This window comes from Sinohyriopsis cumingii, chromosome 12 (genome assembly GCF_028554795.1).
Source record: "Sinohyriopsis cumingii isolate HCF-2022 chromosome 12, ASM2855479v2, whole genome shotgun sequence".
Lineage (NCBI taxonomy): Eukaryota > Metazoa > Mollusca > Bivalvia > Unionida > Unionidae > Sinohyriopsis > Sinohyriopsis cumingii.
In genome coordinates, this window is record NC_142972.1 from 105,866,677 (window position 1) to 105,886,397 (window position 19,721).

A 19,721-nucleotide genomic window follows, 5' to 3' on the forward strand; every position below is an offset into this window, starting at 1 on the left:
CAAACATATATTTATAACTTATAAAAAAGAAATGAAGCAGGTATAAAGTGAAAATGTACAATCATTGACAAAGGTAAAGCACAAAATAAATGTACGTAACACCTCACCTCAAAAAGAGAAAGAAGGATTTATACATTAAAGTTTTATATTGCATATTGGTCAAATATACATATATATATTTTAATGCAAAAATTACAAAAGCGTATATCTTAACAACTGACTTTTTAAATGATTTTCTTAAATACTGAGCTGAAAGAACTCATGCACGTTTTAAATGAAGTCTTGTCAGACCAATAAAACTTAGATTTCTTACTCAACAAATTCTTAAGGATTTAAGCAATTGTGGAAACAGTTGAGCTAAATTTCCGATAATGTCCGGCCATACCCAGAAACAATCAAATCAGTTACTTTATCCTGATGTTAATTCAGAGACAGCCTAGCCTTAACTTATATAGGTGTGTCTTGACCCACATTATGTCATAAAAACGCAAAACAAGCACAGCAAAACTCACCTTTACCTAAGTGTATTGTCATATTTGCATCACCAAGCGATATTGGGATTTCAAATTATCTTTCCAGGTATTGTATATGATAATGTCATTGATGAATACATCAGAGTTAAGTAGACCAGGTTTTAAAATGCTCATTAAATGCTGGATTGTTGACAAACAGTTTTTCATACCAAACAACATATATATATATATATATATATATATATATATATATATATATATATATATATATATATATATATATAAAGTCCATCTGGAGTTGCAAATGCCAAAATTTCCTTCGTTCTTTCTGTTGGTGGAATTTGCCAGAATCCAGAAAGTTCAAAGTTTGTGACGTATTTTGTATTAACTATTTTGTCAATACAGTAATCGACTTTTAGCATTGGAAATGAATCCGTTTTGGATATACTGTTGATATTTTTCTGTAGTCCGTGCAAATACGAAGACTATTATCTGGTGTATGTACAAGAATACGTCGTGAACTCCAGTTACTTTAATTGGTTCAATAAAATCATTCTCCAGCAAAATAATGAATTTCGTGTTTGAAACTGTTCTGCTTGAGAGGATTCATCCTGTGATGATGCTGTGTCTTAAGTATAAAGAGCACTTTCAAATTCAAGGTAAATTTTACTCGATAATGTTGGAACATCTGGAAACAAGTGCTCATATTAACATAATAGCTGGTTTATGCACAAGAATTCGTGGTGAACTCTGTTAGCCTTTCTGTAGTGTGTGCACATACGGAAAGAATTTTCTGGTTTTGGCACATGAATACACGGCGAACTCCATTTAATTTTGCATGGTTCAATAAAGTCGTCCTTCAAAAAATATTCAACATCTTTTTTTGAACCATTCCTCCTTCAGAGGATTCAACCTGTATGGGTGATATTTTCAGGCTTGGAATCTACAATTTCAACATCATGGTAGACTTGTTTGTTCGAGTACATCTGCGAACAAGTGTCCATGTTCACGCATTAATTGTTTTAAGTCATTCTTTTCCTGTTGCTATAGATGTGGAAGTTAATTGTGCAGATCCTCTGATATTTTAGAATTCAGAAAACTGGTCGAACGAACATCACTACAATCCGGTTATACGTCATTATTTAAATTTTCACTGTGTCAGAGCGGAACAACTGAATTTAGTGAATGATTTACAGTACTCTCTAGATCATCATACTCCATTGACATACTGATTGTGACGCACTATATGGTTGGGATGGGGTGCTCCCTATATTATATTTAAAATATTATAGAAGTTCCACCCAGGCTCTATTTTGTTGAAAGTTAAATTTAGTGGACGATAGATGTAAAGCTCAGAGACCTCAGTCAGAAATGCGGACGGTTAGAAGGTTAAATAAACAAAAAAGGTTGAAATTCAATTAATAAAAATATAATAACATCCGAAAAATCAAATGACTCAAATTTCCAATTACACTCCTTCCGCTCGACCCTTTCATGAGCCTATTGCTTAACTTGATTAGCAGTGTGACATTGATTTCCACTTGTCCTTATCTACTCATCTGTTGTATCCATTCTCTCATATTTCTTCAATTCCTTCTCTTCCTCCCGAGCTTCCTCCAATTTCATTCTCCTCCTCGACTCTCTCTAGACTCCACCTCCTCCTCCACTTTCTCCCTCACGACTACACCTCTGTCAGCTTCCACTGTTTAGGCTACAGTCTCAATTCCGTCTCCAACTCTTGAAGACTTGGGACTCAATGGATCCGGAAGTTCTCTGTCTGCTAAAATGCTAACTGTGAAAACACAAGGGCGGTACAATCTTGTTTCATTCACATCGAGATACCCATACGTTCTTGTACGGGAAAACAAACGTAATAATACAGCACGGTATCAATTAATTATACATACATAATAAGTACATATTCCTAATCAAGTTATACTAAATATTATCACAATATTCAGACGCATTTATTTACCTGACAACTCGTACAAAGTACGCAAATATTCAAATATCGACGCTCTGATTTATGTTTACCTCCATAGTAATTACTCGTACATATTTCAACTATGTTTCCAAATTCACCATTCAAGCATATGTAAATTCTAACATAACGCATTAAAATACACTGGTTTAGTACAAAGTAACCTAATAGCGAATTACAAAATTAAATCTGGCCACAAGCTAACAATCTGCACAATTCCGCCTTATATCTAATAATTCTCTACGTAAGGTTCAAGCCCATTTCTAAAATACCCATATAAATGCAACACTACAAGGTAATTCTCCATACTAATCGATCCTTGTAATTAAATATACATAGTACATATAATTCCAATTATGATGCCGTAATATTCTGCAAAATTCGAGCAAATAAATTACTGATCTTTTGAAGCTTTGTCTTTCCTTAGAATCTACCTCTAATTTCTGACGCCAGATTACGAGTGGCTTCCTTCTCGGAGTAAACCCTATTGATTTGCAATCCTTCTAGACAAATACTAAATTAATCTTTACGATTTCGGAAGGTATCGTTCGGGCCTGAATAGCAATCACGCTGTCTATCTCAAAATTTGAGTGGATATCGCTGTGGACCGATCCAATCAAACAGTGGACAATCTCGCAGTATGTCAGCGTCGGGACGGACAAAACAAGCCCCGTTCACCCCGTGGACTTTTTCCTTTTCATCCTTGAACTAACCTTTATCATATATGTGTGATAACGACAAGCATTTGCTAAGTGACGAGACCGGTTTACTTTACGATTCAAATTTCTGATCTCTGTCTGGTCATGTTAACCATGCGTTCAACACTAGCACATCGGCAGTCTTTATAGATAAAACACAAGCCAGCAGTAATATTCCCAAGAGAGGTAGATTATAGCTTATATGTCTTTAGTTTGATGCCTAGCAAACGACACACACCCATGCTTGGAAATGAAATTGATCTAAATGTAAATGTGCGTTATTACACGCAATAAAAGAAACAAAATCATATCGACACTACACGCTGAATTAGAAACGAATATGCACACAACATACTGCTATCTACTAAGCGATTAATGCCATTTCAACGCTCCTGCTCAAGAATTTGGCAAGTACGTTCCTGGTTCCTTCCATTAATCTGATCTGCATCTGGTACTGCTCTAAGGATAACGACCATCACATCAAGCGTCCATTTAACAATGTTGCCTGCGTGAGATTCATGGGGGGTTGGTGTTCGGTCTCCAATATGAACTTCAGCCCGTATAAGTACTGCTCGAACTGTGCTATCTCGAACACGATTCCGAGGAATTCCCTCTCCGATACTGAGTAGTTCTTCTCGGTAGTAGACAATTTGCGACTGCCTTACGTGACGGGAAAAACCGTCCCCTTCAGCTCTTACAGTAGTACTGCTCCCAGGCCTGTGTCACACGTGTCAGTGCGGAGCACGAAGTCTTTGGACAGATCCATTAACCTGACAACTGTGTCGGTTATCAGCCTGTTCTTCAGCGTTGGAAAAGCATGCTCATAGGAATCCGTCCGATTAACTACGAATTATCTGGGGTCAGCTTGCCTTGACTCAGTGTGTGTCCCAAATAGGCCAACGTCTGAAACCCAAGGTGATATTTTGTAGGGCGAGCTGTGAATCCCGCTTGACGTAGCCGTTCCAAGACGTCAGCTAGCAGAGTGAGATGCTTGATCCAGGTCTCTGGGGCGAGCAAGAGATCATCAAAGTGGTGTACACCCTATCGCGCAAGGGTTCCAACAACCTCCGCATCATTCTATTTAATGTGCTGGGCGGATTCTGGACTCAGAACGGCATGACTGACCATTGTTAGGTAACTCGGGACTAGTAAAAGTGAGTTTTGCTTTATCCTCCTCCCTAACAGAAATTTGCCAATGGACCTTGGACAAATCCAACATCGAAAACTATTTCTCTTTCAAAACAGAAGCAAATATGTTCTGGGTCAGGTAGCATTTCGACTTGAAACTGCGTCACCTGATTCTGCTTTCGGTAGTCGACACAAAACCGACGAGTTCCATCCTTCTGTGCTAGGACTACGTTAGAACTGTACGGAGAATCGGCGGGTTCGATAACTTCCAGATCAATCTTCTTCTCAATCTCTTCTCTTGCCAATTGTCGTTTCGCATGGGGTGAAGGGTAAGGTTTCCGCTGAACTGGCTGGTCGTACACCAGCTTTACCCCGAACTCGACAAGTGACATTATACCGGGTATTTTTATAAGCATATCCCGATGCTCCTCCAGCAACGTCCTTGTCTCTTGCCGCAGCTATGCAGTCAACATGGGTTCACACTCCACGTCCAAGGGTGTCTCAGCCCTCGATAATGGATAGTTTGGGACGGTGTTCTCACCTTCCGTGTCGCCTTCAGCGTCCTCAGTGATTATCGTCGCGACGAAAAAATCTCCGATGGTCTCTTTTTCACGTTTTCACTTAAGGAGATTAGCATGGCAGACCTTCTCCTTAGTCGGTAGCCCTATTTGATAGGTTTGACCCCCGACCTTACAGTTTACGACGTACGGCCCACTCCAAGAAACTTGTTACTTTTGTGTTCTTTGGCTACAGAAACAACATATTGTCCCCTACTTGATACTAGCGTAGTTTTACGCGGTTGTTGTAATACTTCACCTGACGTGACTTTGCTCTCTTGAGGTTCTCCTTTGCGAGGGAAGATCTTCTTCCAGCTCTTTTTGCAAATCAGCGACGTGCTGATACCTTTTTGTCAGCGTGACCGACCGTCTACAGCTGTCTCAGTACGGCAATGGGACCAGTCCTTTACACTGAGATTGATACAGCGTAGTCGTGAGGTGCTTAATCGGTCTCAGTCGATTCGCTTCCCCCATCACGCGACTCATGAATTGTATCCCTTGATCGGTCAGGATCTCGTCGGGCACTGCGACCCTTGACCAAATCTCAAGCAGCGCTGCATCCAGAGTTTCCGAATAAATTACGCAGCGCGACAGCCTCTGGAAAACGTGTAGCGTAATCTAAGGCCGTTAAAAAATACGATTTCTTTGTGAGACAAGGAAAGAGGATGTCCAAGTTGTCATAACAATAACAAAAAAATCATAACAATAACAGGGTAGTACAGTCTTTTTTTTCCCTTAAAGTAGAAGTAGCTCTCATTGTTGCATCAAAGAATGTGAGATTGAATTTTGTTTATACTGGATAACAACTTTTAAGTTGAACAGATAAAAATAATTGCCATGTACTCAAATTGATTTTACCATACGTACTTATCAGAATATGTATATCAGGACATTCCAAGGAATGTGGCTATATTGAGGATCAAAATAAAATGAATGATCACTATTCCAAGGAATGTGACTATATTGAGGATGAAAATAAAGTGAATGATCACCGTTCCAAGGGATGTGGCTATATTGAGGATCAAAATAAAGTGAATGATCACTATTCCAAGGAATGTGGCTATATTGAGGATCAAAATAAAGTGAATATCACTATTCAAAAATAATTTTTGATTTTTCACTCTGAAATAGTACTGAACATGGCACGTGTGCTGAATATATAGAAACCTATCCCCCCAAAAAAATTATTAAATGACTGCGTACAATGTATGAAACGAGTGCTTGCAAAGGATGTTAAATCTGCATTACTATAATATAATTTATGGATTGGCCTAATATGTCAGATAACAAAATCGCAAGAAAACGACAAGAATAGTATCCGCTTGCTTCAAGACACCTGCCATTCACACATGATAACTAATTAGGTGCAAAATGACCAAGATTGTATTATATCCAGAATAACTATATGACCGTATCTCTCAAAAAAGTAATTATTTTAAAATACATTCACTGTGAGATTAAATGATAGTCTTGTCGCTAGCATGGGTTACAAAAATATTATTAAGCAAGTTATTGCGGTGTATACTTTTTACCTAGCAGACATCAATTGTGATTACATATGGCAAACAAATAGAAGCCTGTGTGATGAATGAACACAACTGGAAGCGACCAATAAACTCTTTGCTTAAACTTACCGACAGGATATCATATACAAAGGTTATTTTATTACAAAGCTATCCAGCTCCGAAAACTGACTTTGGATTCTTTTAAGTGTGCTAATTTTCTTTATAAATTCGGCCGACATAAAGAAGCCAACATTGCTTCCTTTAGATTTTTTTAAGTGTGCCGATTTCATTCTTTTCTTTTTACTAAGTCGGCCGAAATAGGGAAGCCAGCATTTAATTCCCTTTTACCTGTATTAACAATAAAACAGTTTTAAAAGCGACACAATCTAGTGCGTCGTGCATGCAAATCGATATAGGGCCGAACAGTTGATTATTTTTCCAAATCTTCATCGAAACGTTCCCTATCCATAGTTTATAGTGTCTTATTTTTCGACAACAAGAAGCATGTGCTTCGTCTTATGAGAATACATGTACATCATTGCCGGTTGGTGCCCTATATAGGTGGGAAATTGTAACTAAGGGGAATTAACAGCGTTGTATATTTCTATTTCGATTCATTAACTTATTATTCCTTTTTTACAAATGATAAAAAATGTTCTTCTTTTTGTGTGAGTATAACTACTTTTAATCATGTGACCTTTAAACATATATTTAGCAGAAATGTTTATATAAAAAAAATCGCAAATCAAATGTTTCTGGCAATGACCTATGTTTTTTAGATTCCATAAAAATGGAATACAAAGGCATCTTAAGGCTAAGCTGTATTTCGTCTCTCTTTAAGACCGCCCAATTCACAAATTAGTCGAAGCACTAAATTAAGAAAAAATGCAACTGAGGAGGGGTGGGTATGTACGTACGTACGTACGTATGTATGTATGTATGTATCTATACGCCGTATCAATGACATACCACGAGCTGTAAAAAATAATGTTTTAATGAAACTTTTATACAACGAGTGGTATATTACTGATACAGCATACATATATATTATTTATACCACAGACAAATACACATATTTGCTGTTTGAATGGAGTTAACATATGCTCCGGGCAACTGTGTATTGACCGAGTGAATGAATAAACTCACATCCATGCGAGTGCGTCCGCTACAAAATGTAGTTCCATGCCTTTTTCTTGTTGTTCACAACCACATATGCAAATTGATAAGTTGATTGTTTTATTTTTCAGTTTCTATTTTTATCCACATTTATTAAATCAATATAAGAAACACTCACGATTTAAACATGAAATTTGGTTTTTAAGACGAAAGTAGTGCACTATAAACACGGTTAGCTTTTCGTACACTGAACCTGAAGTGTTAGGAATTCGCGTACTCGAGAATGGCAGTTAGCGTAGAATAGAAACATAGCGAAATGACGAACTAACAAGACGTAATTAAAATATTTTAATATATTTACAGTTCATCTAAGTCATTGCTCTGCATTAACTAACATTTCTAAATGATATACAATTTTCTCTTTCTCCCTGTCTCTCTGTCTCTGTCTCTGTCTCTCTCTCTCTCTCTCTTCTTTGGACGGTTTAACTACACTTTACCCTTATTTATAGGTCCAGAGACATCGTTGTATCATCCATGCGAAAATCCCCAACGCTCGTATTTTCCTGGATTTTCCACAGAGAGAGAGAGGGTGGAGCGACCATTATGACATTTTTATACTTAAGATTTAATAAATGATTGTTAGAACATTATAATAGGTTACGAAACAACGACAACAAAGCATTAAATAAGTTTAAGTATGTGCGCCTCGTAACTGACAAATTTAACATATAGACAGTGTCGACTGGCTATGACACCTATGTATCATTGATATTATGTCTATAGTCGATGCAAATCTGTATGTTTGTGTTCCAGTCTATGCAAATCTGTATGTTTGTGTTCCAGTCTATACAAATCTGTATGTTTGTGTAAATTAAGTGTAATGACAAAATTTTACTATGCTTCGAAAGAATTTATGATTACTACTGATCCCTAATTTTAATTAAACTTTTTTCCAGTCCGCGTTGACTGCAATATATTTTTCTAATATATAATTTTCTTACAGCCATTGAATGTCGGTATGTCTCTTTTCAACTTGTATGTGTATAGTTGGCACTTGGCAAGAAGGAGAATAAAATTTAAAGATTTTTCATTTAATTGCTCTACATCTGTTTCTCCGAATAAAACCATGGTTACGTCTGGAGTATGTAGTATTTTTAATACAGGTCGATTCCACTAAGATACACCGATCTATACTTTTTTAATCACACTACATTCCAAAAATAGAAGCACTATGTATTGAGTCATTACAGAATGTTCATTTATCAGTGTCATTAGCATGTATTTTATATCAAGAAGTATTCGTCACTGTAATTATAGTGAAGCCATTGTAAGTTTGAGTTCTTTGTTACTTTGATTACTTTAGGCCATATATTTGCCCCAAATCACTAGCGAAGTTAAAATTCTGTTGCCGTTATTTTTTTTCTTACAGTTTGGTGAAACATTCGATTTCAAAATATAACTTCAGCAGTCCATTTTTTTGAAAACTCTGACACACCAATGGAATTCAGCTATATTTGGTATTTTAGATGATTTACGTTTTGGAATGTCTTGTGGGAATTAAACATGGAGTAAAGTTTTGTAAAAGCATGTGGTAATTATAACAATGCCTTGATGGATCCTGACATGACTGTATAAGTCTTTCTTATTTATGAGTACGTTTTAACTTGACTACGGTTCGGCTTTCATAAGTACATTCTGACTTTTAGTAAGTTTGATTTGGCATGGGTACGTTTTGACTTTAATAAGTTTGACTTGACATGGGTACGTTTCGGTCTGGGTACGTTTTGGCTTGGGTATGTTTTAACTGTAAATCTTCTATTATCCTCAGCATTAGAAGCGGTAGTTTTCACCAAATCTAACTGCATTTTTTAAAATTACAACCGGTATTGGTATTTTTGAATAATTTAAAATGTAGATCAATAAATAATTCCTGGTATTTTATAAGTGGACTACTGTATTATTTAACATTTAACTTGTAGAAATTGTTCCAAGCTGTGTGTGTTATCTTGACATTTTAGGTACACGAAACGGAATTACAGAATAAACATCAGTATCGAACGCCAGACCAGTCATGTAAATGGATATGTAATAATATAAAACTTATATGTATCCTAACCCGTCTGACTGTAGTGACATTTAGCCTACACGGGACAGTCAGATGTCCCGACAACAAGAACAGGATTACCCCATTCATTAAGCTGTCTGAGTGCCTCCCTTGAATATGCAACACACGTGAACCTGGTGAACCCTCTTTTTTTTCCAACTAATTGCTTACAAACAGTGTGTATATCAGATTAGTATAAAAAAAAAATAATGATCGTTGGAAATGCTCTGTACAGTGTATTACATTATACCGTATTGTCTTATATTCAATATTATAAAATATAACATTGTAGCTATTCCGCAACCGCCCTTCATAAATGAAGAATTATATATTCTGATATTAGCCACGCCTGTTACACATTTGCTCAACCTTTTTATGTAGGCTCTGTTATTATGTAGGCCCTGTTATTCTCTCTATTATTAAGTGCACGCATGTAAAAACTTGTATATCTCGCTTTAGACATAACAGTTTATTGTACGAATACTTTTTCCAGTTTTGTATTAGAAACCATATATTATGGTTTTCTACACTTAGTCCACGCCTGCACATAAAACTAAATATGGTAAATGTATAAAATATGAATCAAGTCCTATGAATAATAGTCCTTTACCCTACTGCCAGTTTTATTGCTAGATGATGTTACAGTTAGTGCAGAATGTTGGGGGACATCATCACAAACAGAGACAACCCTCCACCGATGATATATGCTTGCCAATTTATGTCATATAGCAGTGAACGTTTTAGCCCCACCCATCATTCGTCGGATGCGTAAAGATGGAAAAACAGGTGGAGGCACGCACCATTGATGAAAACCTCAAAAATGTAAAATGTTTTGAAAGCAGTTCAGTCAATCCTTTGTTGAAACACTTGAAGATAGACACTGGTGGTAAACCATGCAGTTTGAAATATGGTGAAAAAATTGCTTAACAGGCAATCTATTTTGATAAACAAGTATGCACACTGAATGCAAAGTAATTAAATGTAAAATAATGTATAACGAGAAGCTTGAATTGTCAAAACACTCCATGAAACACACTGATGATAAACCATACAAATGTGAAATATGTGGACATTGTTTTAGCCAGTTGAGTGGTTTGTCAACACATTTGAGGATACACACAGGTGACAAGCCACACGGCTGTTCAGTACGTGGAAAATTATTTAGCACGCTATCTTCTCTGAAGGGACATACCAGAACACACAGTGGTGAGAAACCCTTCAAATGTGGAACATGCGGAAAATTATTTAGCACACTCTCTTCTCTGAAGGGACATACCAGAACACATAGTGGTGAGAAACCCTTCAAATGTGAAACATGTGGAAAGTTATTTAGCCAGAAGTCTAATTTGTCAAAACACGAAAGAATGCATACTGGTGAAAAACCATACAAATGTGATGTATGCGGAAAATTATTTAACCAGAGATATGAGTTGACAACACATGTCTTGATGCACACTGGTGACCCACCATAAAAATGTGAAGTCTGTGGAAAATTATTTAGCCTTAACTCTTATTTGTCAAAACACTTAAGATTGCACACTGGTGACAAACCATTTAAATGTGATACATGTGGAAAATTGTTTAGCATGAAATCTATTTTGACAGAACGCATCAGGACACATAGTGGTGAGAAACCTTTCAGATGTGAACTATGTGGAAAATTGTTTAGCCAGAGTTCTAATTTGGCCCAACATTTGAGGGTGCACAATGGAGACAAACCCTTCAAATGTAAAATCTGTGGAAAACCGTTTAGCCAGAGCTCTAATATGGCACAACATTTAAGGATTCACACTGGAGACAAACCCTTCAGATGTGAAATATGTGGGAAAATGTTTAGCCAAAGCTCAAATGTATTACAACATTTGAGGATACACACTGGTGAGAAACCCTTTAAATGTGAAATATGTGCAAAAATGTTCAAACAGAGATCTGAATTGTCAACTCACTCTAAGATACACACTGGTGATCAACAATACAAATGTGAAATATGTGGAAAATTGTTTAGTCGCGAATCTCATTTGTCAGCACATGTGAGGATGCACACCGGTGAAAAACCATACAAGTGTGAAATATGTGGAACATTGTATAGCCGTTGGTTTGATTTGTCAGCACATTTAAGGATACACACAGGTGAGAAACCATACAGGTGTGAAATATGTGGAAAATTGTTTCTCAAAAAATATGTTATGAAAGAACACACCAGGACACATAGTGGTGAGAAAACTTTTAGATGTGAAATATGTGGAAAGTCATTTAACCACAAATATCACTTTTCAAGACACTTCAGAATACACACGGGTGACAAACCATACAGCTGTGAAATATGCGGGAAAATGTTTAGCCAAAAATCTGTTTTGACTGGGCATGCCATGACACATAGTGGTGAGAAACCCTTTAAATGTGGAATGTGTGGAAAATTGTTTAGCCAGAACTCTACTTTGTCGAAACACTTAAGGATACATACAGGTGTCAAACCATATGGCTGTGAAATATGTGGAAAATTATTTAGCAGGAAATGGACTTTGATAGAACATGCCAGGATGCATAGTGGTGAGAAACCTTTCAGATGTGAAATGTGTGGAAAATTGTTTATCCAGAGTTTTCATTTGTCAAAACACTTGCGGATACATGCTACTGACAAATAGTACTAGTGTGAAATAAATGGAAAATTGTTTAAACAGAGGTCCAGGATAAATGTAAAATTGTTTAAACAGAGGTCCAGGATAAATGTAAAATTGTTTAAACAGAGGTCCAAAATAAATGTAAAATTGTTTAAACAGAGGTCCAAAATAAATGTAAAATTGTTTAAACAGAGGTCCAGGATAAATGTAAAATTGTTTAAACAGAGGTCCAGAATAAATGTAAAATTGTTTAAACAGAGGTCCAGAATAAATGTAAAATTGTTTAAACAGAGGTCCAAAATAAATGTAAAATTGTTTAAACAGAGGTCCAGAATAAATGTAAAATTGTTTAAACAGAGGTCCAGAATAAATGGAAAATTGTTTAAACAGAGGTCCAGAATAAATGTAAAATTGTTTAAACAGAGGTCCAAGTTATCAGCACACCCCATGATATACTCTGGTGACCAATCATACAAAGGTGAAATATGATGATAAGCATTATTGACAAAACCTTGAAATATTAGGCATGTGGAAAATTGTTTACCAGGAGATGAAATGCTGAGGACACACACAGATAACAAACTTTGGAATGTGTATAAACATTTTGTAGCCAACGGCTAAATACTGGCCGAGAGATGAATACCAGATGCATTTGTGGTTAAGGTTTTCAGAGAAATCACATTTGACTGTCTGTTATTAATTTATTAAACATAGGTTCTTTTGCTATGTACGTAAAGATACAGAGTGGTGAGAAACCAAATCTAACTATGAGACCTTCAGAAATGGAGGTACAGAAAATTACAGCATAAAGCGGAGGCAACACTTGTTTTGTGGATACCTTATTCAGGAGTCACGCTAGACTTGAATTTTAAGTGACTTCTCCTTTTCGGCAGAATAGTAAGAAGTTCGAGTTGAACAGGTACAAGTGGAACCAAGGCAAGAAATGCAGTATACATATACAGGACATATTTCAAATAAACAAGTGAAAGCAATATATATATATATATATATATATATATATATATATATATATATATATATATATATATATATATATATATATATATTCAGATGTCGTTATGGCTCATCAATTTCTAGGTCAATGCAAATATTTTCCAGTATCAGCAACAGGCTGAAATAAACTAGTTGAAACATAATAAAGCTAAAAGTTTTAATTCCTTGTCTTGTCTATGCTTCGTATTTGCCTTTGAAAATGACTCATTAAAGAGTCGAAAACACTCGGGCTAGTTAGATACTAGTTTTGCACTGTTCGCTGTGAGTTTATTTCATATATATATATATATATATATATATATATATATATATATATATCACTTGCTTATTTGAATTATGTCCTCTGTTTCTCACTGCATTTAAAGTTGGTTTTAAGCAATATTTTATTTTTAATTTGAAAATCTTTGTTATATTTATAAACACATTTTGATAGCTGTGAATGTTTGGATGGAGAGAGACAGTCAGTGTATTTTGATCACGTGACTAAAAGAGAGCAGCTGAAACTATATATTGTAATTTTAGACCACTACGGTGGCTAAAGTGGTTAGTATATCAACACTCAATGCAGGAGGTCACAGGTTTGAACCCCAGCTGTGCCATGTGAAAGACATATAAAAATGTTGTATTAGCTGCCTTGCTTGGTTCTCAGCGTTAGGAAAGTTATCTAATAAAAGGAGCAGGTCAACCTTTAATAACTTCACTGTAAAGTCACCTTTGAAGGTATTTTAGATTAACATATGATTTGTATTGATTGTCACACAGTGGAAAGGTCAGTACTGAGAAACAAATGTAAAGAACATATAGTAAAATTGATTGTGTTATATGGCCAGCTACCATGAAAATCAAGTTAACACTAAATATATGAAGAAATAAAGTTTTTTTTTCCCTTTTTTAATATTTTTTTAATTATAAATTAATGAAGATTATAAATAATATGGAATTAAAGTTTTTTTTAAGTGACCTCCATTATTCAAGTTGCGATTCCAATATATTTTTCTCTAAAGTATGTTCCGTTGCAGATTTAATGTTGATTTATGTCACTTGCTACAATCAATGAAAAAAATTATTCAATATTGTCCTAAATTACGAAGTTAAATTAAAAATTTAAAAAAAAGAATGTTAATGAAGTGTTAAGTTTAATATTATGATATATAACTAAATAACAAAAGTTAATTATAGATTATCGTATATTTTTTGAAGTTGCATAATACTTTATATCTATATTGTTGTCAGTATTATGCTGATAAATAAAAAAAATAATCAATGTGTAGTTAAAATGTAATAGGCATTTCAATTCTCGGTATATATAAATCAGTATGGAAATAAGTAAATTGACATAGTGTGACCTTTGTAATAAATTTCATATAAAATATTAAAATTTCGATATTTTGGGTAGATTGCCTTCAGATGGTGAATCCAGTATTTTCATTTTACAGAATTTTTTCCCTTCAGTTAACAGTATCGATTGTTACAAAAGAAAAATCGTGTATGCCATGGAAACTTTATTAAAAGTGTGCGTTGGCATGATATGAAAACAATGGACCTTTAACATTATATAAAATTTACGATTGTTCGTGCAGTTCGATACATGCTGACGTTGTTCATCATATTGCGTGTCACACATTTTACAAATAAATCATTTTTTTATATTTGTTTATCACTACTTCACCTGAATTGGTTGCCATAGCAGCATAAAGTTTTTGCCAAAAGATTTCTTGTGATATCTAGTCGGTCCTTAATGAAAACAGTACTACTATTACACATATGGTTGCATGGTTATCTTGAAAAGTTATCGGTTGTGATTGAATGATCTTTTCGCATGAAGATTTAATCAACAACTTATTTTTCTAGTTGGTCCTACTGAATTTGGCGCCTATCTTGCATCAAATACGGCTAACACATTTGCTTCATTTGAAATCTTATGTCTCAAGAATATCGGCTTTGGTTTCTTTTTACTTGGGCGAGGGGATATCTCTTTTTTCTTTCCATTTCAGACCAGTTAATGAAGGCTCGCTGTCCTACTTGTATAGTTGCCTAGAGGCTTTATATTATGTGTTGGGGCTCTATTGGTATTATTATTATTATTATTATTATTTATTTATTTATTTTAATTTTTTTATTATATACTTTGTAATTGAATTTTCCCTCAAATCTCACCACTCTTGTCTGTAGAGGTATTTCTGGTGGTATATCCGATAAGTACAGGTCTGCGGTTTTCTTTTCTATTTCCTTAATGTATGTGGTTGTTTTTTGCTAGCTACTTTTTCCCCTCCAATGATTAATTCGCCTGATGGCGAATTAGCTTGTTTCGTTTGGGTCTTAATATGCATCCATTGAAACCCTTCCTGCTGAGTGATTCAGCAAGACTAACCAAATCTGTGTTCATTTTGGTAGCGCTGTCATCACTGTAACCATAAAGGTCTTCTTTCGAAAGGTATTCCTGTCCTGTCGATTTCTTATATGCCTTCATTGTGGGCACATTCTTGAAAAGATCCTTCAGTCTCTGTCCTTCTGGTCTTACAGTACTTTTCCAGCTCCGTCGCTTCTTTGTTCGCCATTTTTGATATTTCTCTTGCAGCACTTGAGCAAAGTTCACTTTTCCTTGTTCTGGTTAATTTGTTTGTATATTTTGTGTTATATTATGTATTTTTATCTTTCAGTAGTAACTGCATTTTTGCACAAAGCTCCCAAACGTGTTATTTCAATCTTGTGGACTTTCGGGCAGTTTGTTTTGTATGTGCCATTGTAGATGAAAATCGGAAGACTTCTCAAGAATGATTATCAGAATGGTTGGTTTCTTTGCCCTGCTGTTAGTTAAAAAGAAAAAAGTGATATTGAATCCCCGAACATTCTTATACAAAAAGTGATGGCCTTTAATTTGGCATTGGTTGGACAAGACCAGAACAGTAAATTCATGTTTAGCAATTAACATATTTCTGTATTATCCGAGTAATACTGACTGGTTAGAACTGTGTACATACGCATCATTCTTTTGAGATGCTTAATTAATTTATTTTGTAGCACTGTGTTTGCAGTAAAACTTTAACTTTTAAGTTTGTTTATGTCACGTTTGCTAAGCCCAGCTATAAAATCATGTATAAGCTATAATATTACTGCGGCCATGTGTTTGATGTCTAACGATTGACGCGGGCTAGTGTTAATCTCTTACGCAAGGTTACCGTGACCAGCCAGACCGTAATCTTGAATCGGCGAAGGCGATCGCTCGTATCATTTGACAAAGGATTGCCGTATCACACCTATTTTTTGCAGCATAGTGCTAAGATCACAGAGAAGCCCGCGGGGTGAACGAGCCGTGTTCTTATCCGTCCCCACATTGCAGACATCGAGAGGGGTATTGTCCGCTAAGTTTGATTGGATCGGTTCACAGAGGTTCGGTTTATTGTCATTAACCTGGTAGAAAATTGATTGTTTTGAATTATTATTTTGTATGTAAAAACTTTCTTCTTTCTCCAAATGAAATGAAATAAACGTAAAACCTAGACTTCATAATTTACAAGGTTACTTCATGGTTACGGAGACACTGAAAATAGACCTTTGTTGTAATTTACAGTATTGTCATTGTGGCAAGTGTCACCTTCATCCTTGTTTTATTCACTTTTAACTTACACATTCAGGAGTTTCATTTGTTATTCACATATGTGATCACACTAAATGATTTGATCACTAATGAAATGACATAATAATATTTATACATACATTAGGCACATAGCTAGCTTACTAAGTGGGGAAAGGGCGGACGAGGTGGCGCTAGAGGTCTTGGGGTGCAAAACCCCCGGATATCCCTTTGGGTCAACATTGTAGCTCCGATCGCCATTTACCATTAGTATGCAAATGCCTGTGTATGTTCACATAAGAGTCATATGTTCATTAAAGACTAACCATAATACAGGTCTAAATTCAGAATATAGGTAAAAAAAATCATTATTGACCAATATTGGCTTTATGTTTGGCTTAACAAAAAATTATATTTTTCCATACATTTCTGGTTGCAATTTTGATTTTAGCAAGTGTACTGTTTTTACATCTTCATTTGAATGTATTAGTTGGTTTTGTATTTTGTTTTCGGAGAGCGATCCAGTTCCGGACTCTTAGTTGCATAAACAGTGAACCTGGAAAAACATGAGATTTTGTCCGAATGCAGCACTCGTGACACTTAACCCGGCCACATTAATCCCCACCAATTTATTTGGGTAATATTAGCACAGTTAATCTACCTGACTACATAGATTCTTTCTTGCAGTCGCTTTGCTTTAAAACAAATTACAGATGCATTATTTTTGCAATTATTTTCAAAGCTTTGTTTCTGAGAATTTATAGTACGGCCCTTTTATTTTGGAAATTATTATGTTCTTTTTTATAACAGAAATCAATAAATATATTTAATTTTTCATTGTTTTCATATCATTTTTACCTATATCAAATATGTATGAGCTGACATTAATGTGATTTTCATGGGATATTTTTAGTTAGTTTATACCATGTAGTCCAGACTTTTTAAATTGTATATTTTCTGATTAATTTCTATTACATATTTATTTTATATCCAAGCTCATATGCATAATATAGTAAATGATATTAATACTTCACTCTTTTTTGCTACACAGTTTTGTTTAAAGGAGAGACTTCATTGAATAGCTGTCACTGTGTAATTTCATACTAAAGCATTTTAGGAAATATAAAAATGCATAATAGTCTTTATATATTCATGCGTCTATATTTGAAACTATCTTTTCAAAAACCAAACACAAACGGAAACAATGGTCTAAACGAAAAGATGATGAATCCAGGTCTTGATGCATGCAAACTTCAAAAGTTTTTTGTGTGTACTGTTATTAGAGTGGGCAGGTCAAGTAGTGGTCATTCCCAATCCTGTCTTTATTCAGTTTAATGTACTGAATGATGGACAGAGGAAGACAAATTGAGTATAGAGGATTTCCATGATATCGATCTCTCGCTTAATCGGTTGATCAATCGATCTGAGGAAATACCTCTGAGCCACCATCCTATCATTCCCGACAATCGAAAGGTTGGCCACAGTCAATCCCGTTGCAGTCCCGACTCTAGGAGATGCAATCTATCTACCAGTATAAGAAAAGGCTATGCACATAAAAAAAACTCACTGATAAAGATACTGGCTTACAAGCTCAGTCTGTTATCTTGCGAAAATTAAATTTCTTTCCTGGAAGTCAGAACGCATGTTTATCAACCCACGTGATAAGCAGTCGGGCCGGATCAGGTCAGCTGTTGTGTGTGTGTGTGTGTGGGGGTGTCCATAATTTCAAAAGGGACTCTGTCTTTCCTCCAAAGGGCACCAACGCAAAAATATATGTATTATTTACTCAAAGTGTGCGTAATACCCAATAAATGTAATCGAATAATAAAACGTTGGTCAAATTTGAAGGGACGGTACGTTAGGGTGTGTGCAATTTTATCGCTGGGGGACCAGGAGACCATGAATTGATATTTCTTTTTAAATTTGAAGCTAATACATCTGACCTGGCAAAAAACTACAAAAGTTATGCACAAAACGGAATCATATGAAAACATATTTTAATGGAAAATATAATAGTAACGATGAAAGTGGATTAGTTGATGACCGTGCATAATGTAATTTTTATATGACAAATTAGTAAAGTGCTGACTTTGACAAATTAACCATTTTCATCTCTTTTTCTCGCATGTGCTTATATGTATATATGCTCATATATGTATATTATGAATATGTATATTTATGCATTTTGCACATGCGTATGCCTGTATATACATACTTTCATACTTGTTTTGTAGAAATGGTAATATTTTTAATATGTATCGTAATGTGTCATATCGAATTTATAAAGGTAAACGATATTTCTCTTTCTAGCCCTCAGCTTCTCTCTTCTTTATTTCCTTCCTTGCATATTCTCGTTGTATCTTGCAGTGAGGGAAATGTATTGTGTAGAGTATACACGTGTCTGTCTTATGGTTGAAATATTATACCAAGATAAATGTATTCCTTGCATGTATTATCTATTAATTTATGTACATAACACCCTTTTTATAATAAAGAAGCTTTCCCCCTTCCACTCCAGATTGTAACCCGTCTATTTCTTCCCTCACTCATACCAACTTGAAAGCAAAGTTAAAATCAAACGTTTTGACGAGTGAGTCTAAATGCATTCTTGCTCTTTGTTCATTGTGGAAATCTCTAGTTACACATGATTAGTTGCTATAAGTTACAAATTTTTTATCAAAGATAGGTGATGTATCCATGTATCCAACACGAAAAAGCGTGTTAATAAGAAATGAAGCTACATAGAATATCGTTAATATCAATAGAGAACCAGTCTGAGTTATAATTTGTCCCCCACCTGGATTATTGTTACATGTTCGAGCCCAGCATAGGGCTCGATCTCTGTCTTTCTCTCTGTCTGTCTGTTTCTCTCTCTCTCTCTTTCTCTCTCTCTCTCTCTCTCTCTCTCTCTCTCTCTTTCTCTCTCTCTCTCTCTCTCTCTCTCTCTCTC

At 35.3% G+C, this 19,721-nt stretch overlaps 1 protein-coding gene across 1 annotated transcript; it reads left to right on the forward strand.

Annotated features, from left to right (window-relative positions):
- The first annotated feature begins 10,998 nt into the window (after positions 1–10,998).
- LOC149787185 (uncharacterized) lies at positions 10,999–19,437 on the forward strand. Its single transcript, XM_089977685.1, has one exon. It carries the CDS (start codon positions 11,149–11,151, stop codon positions 12,205–12,207), a length of 1,059 nt encoding a protein of 352 aa, XP_089833811.1. The 5' UTR covers positions 10,999–11,148; the 3' UTR covers positions 12,208–19,437.
- Positions 19,438–19,721: the final 284 nt, after the last annotated feature.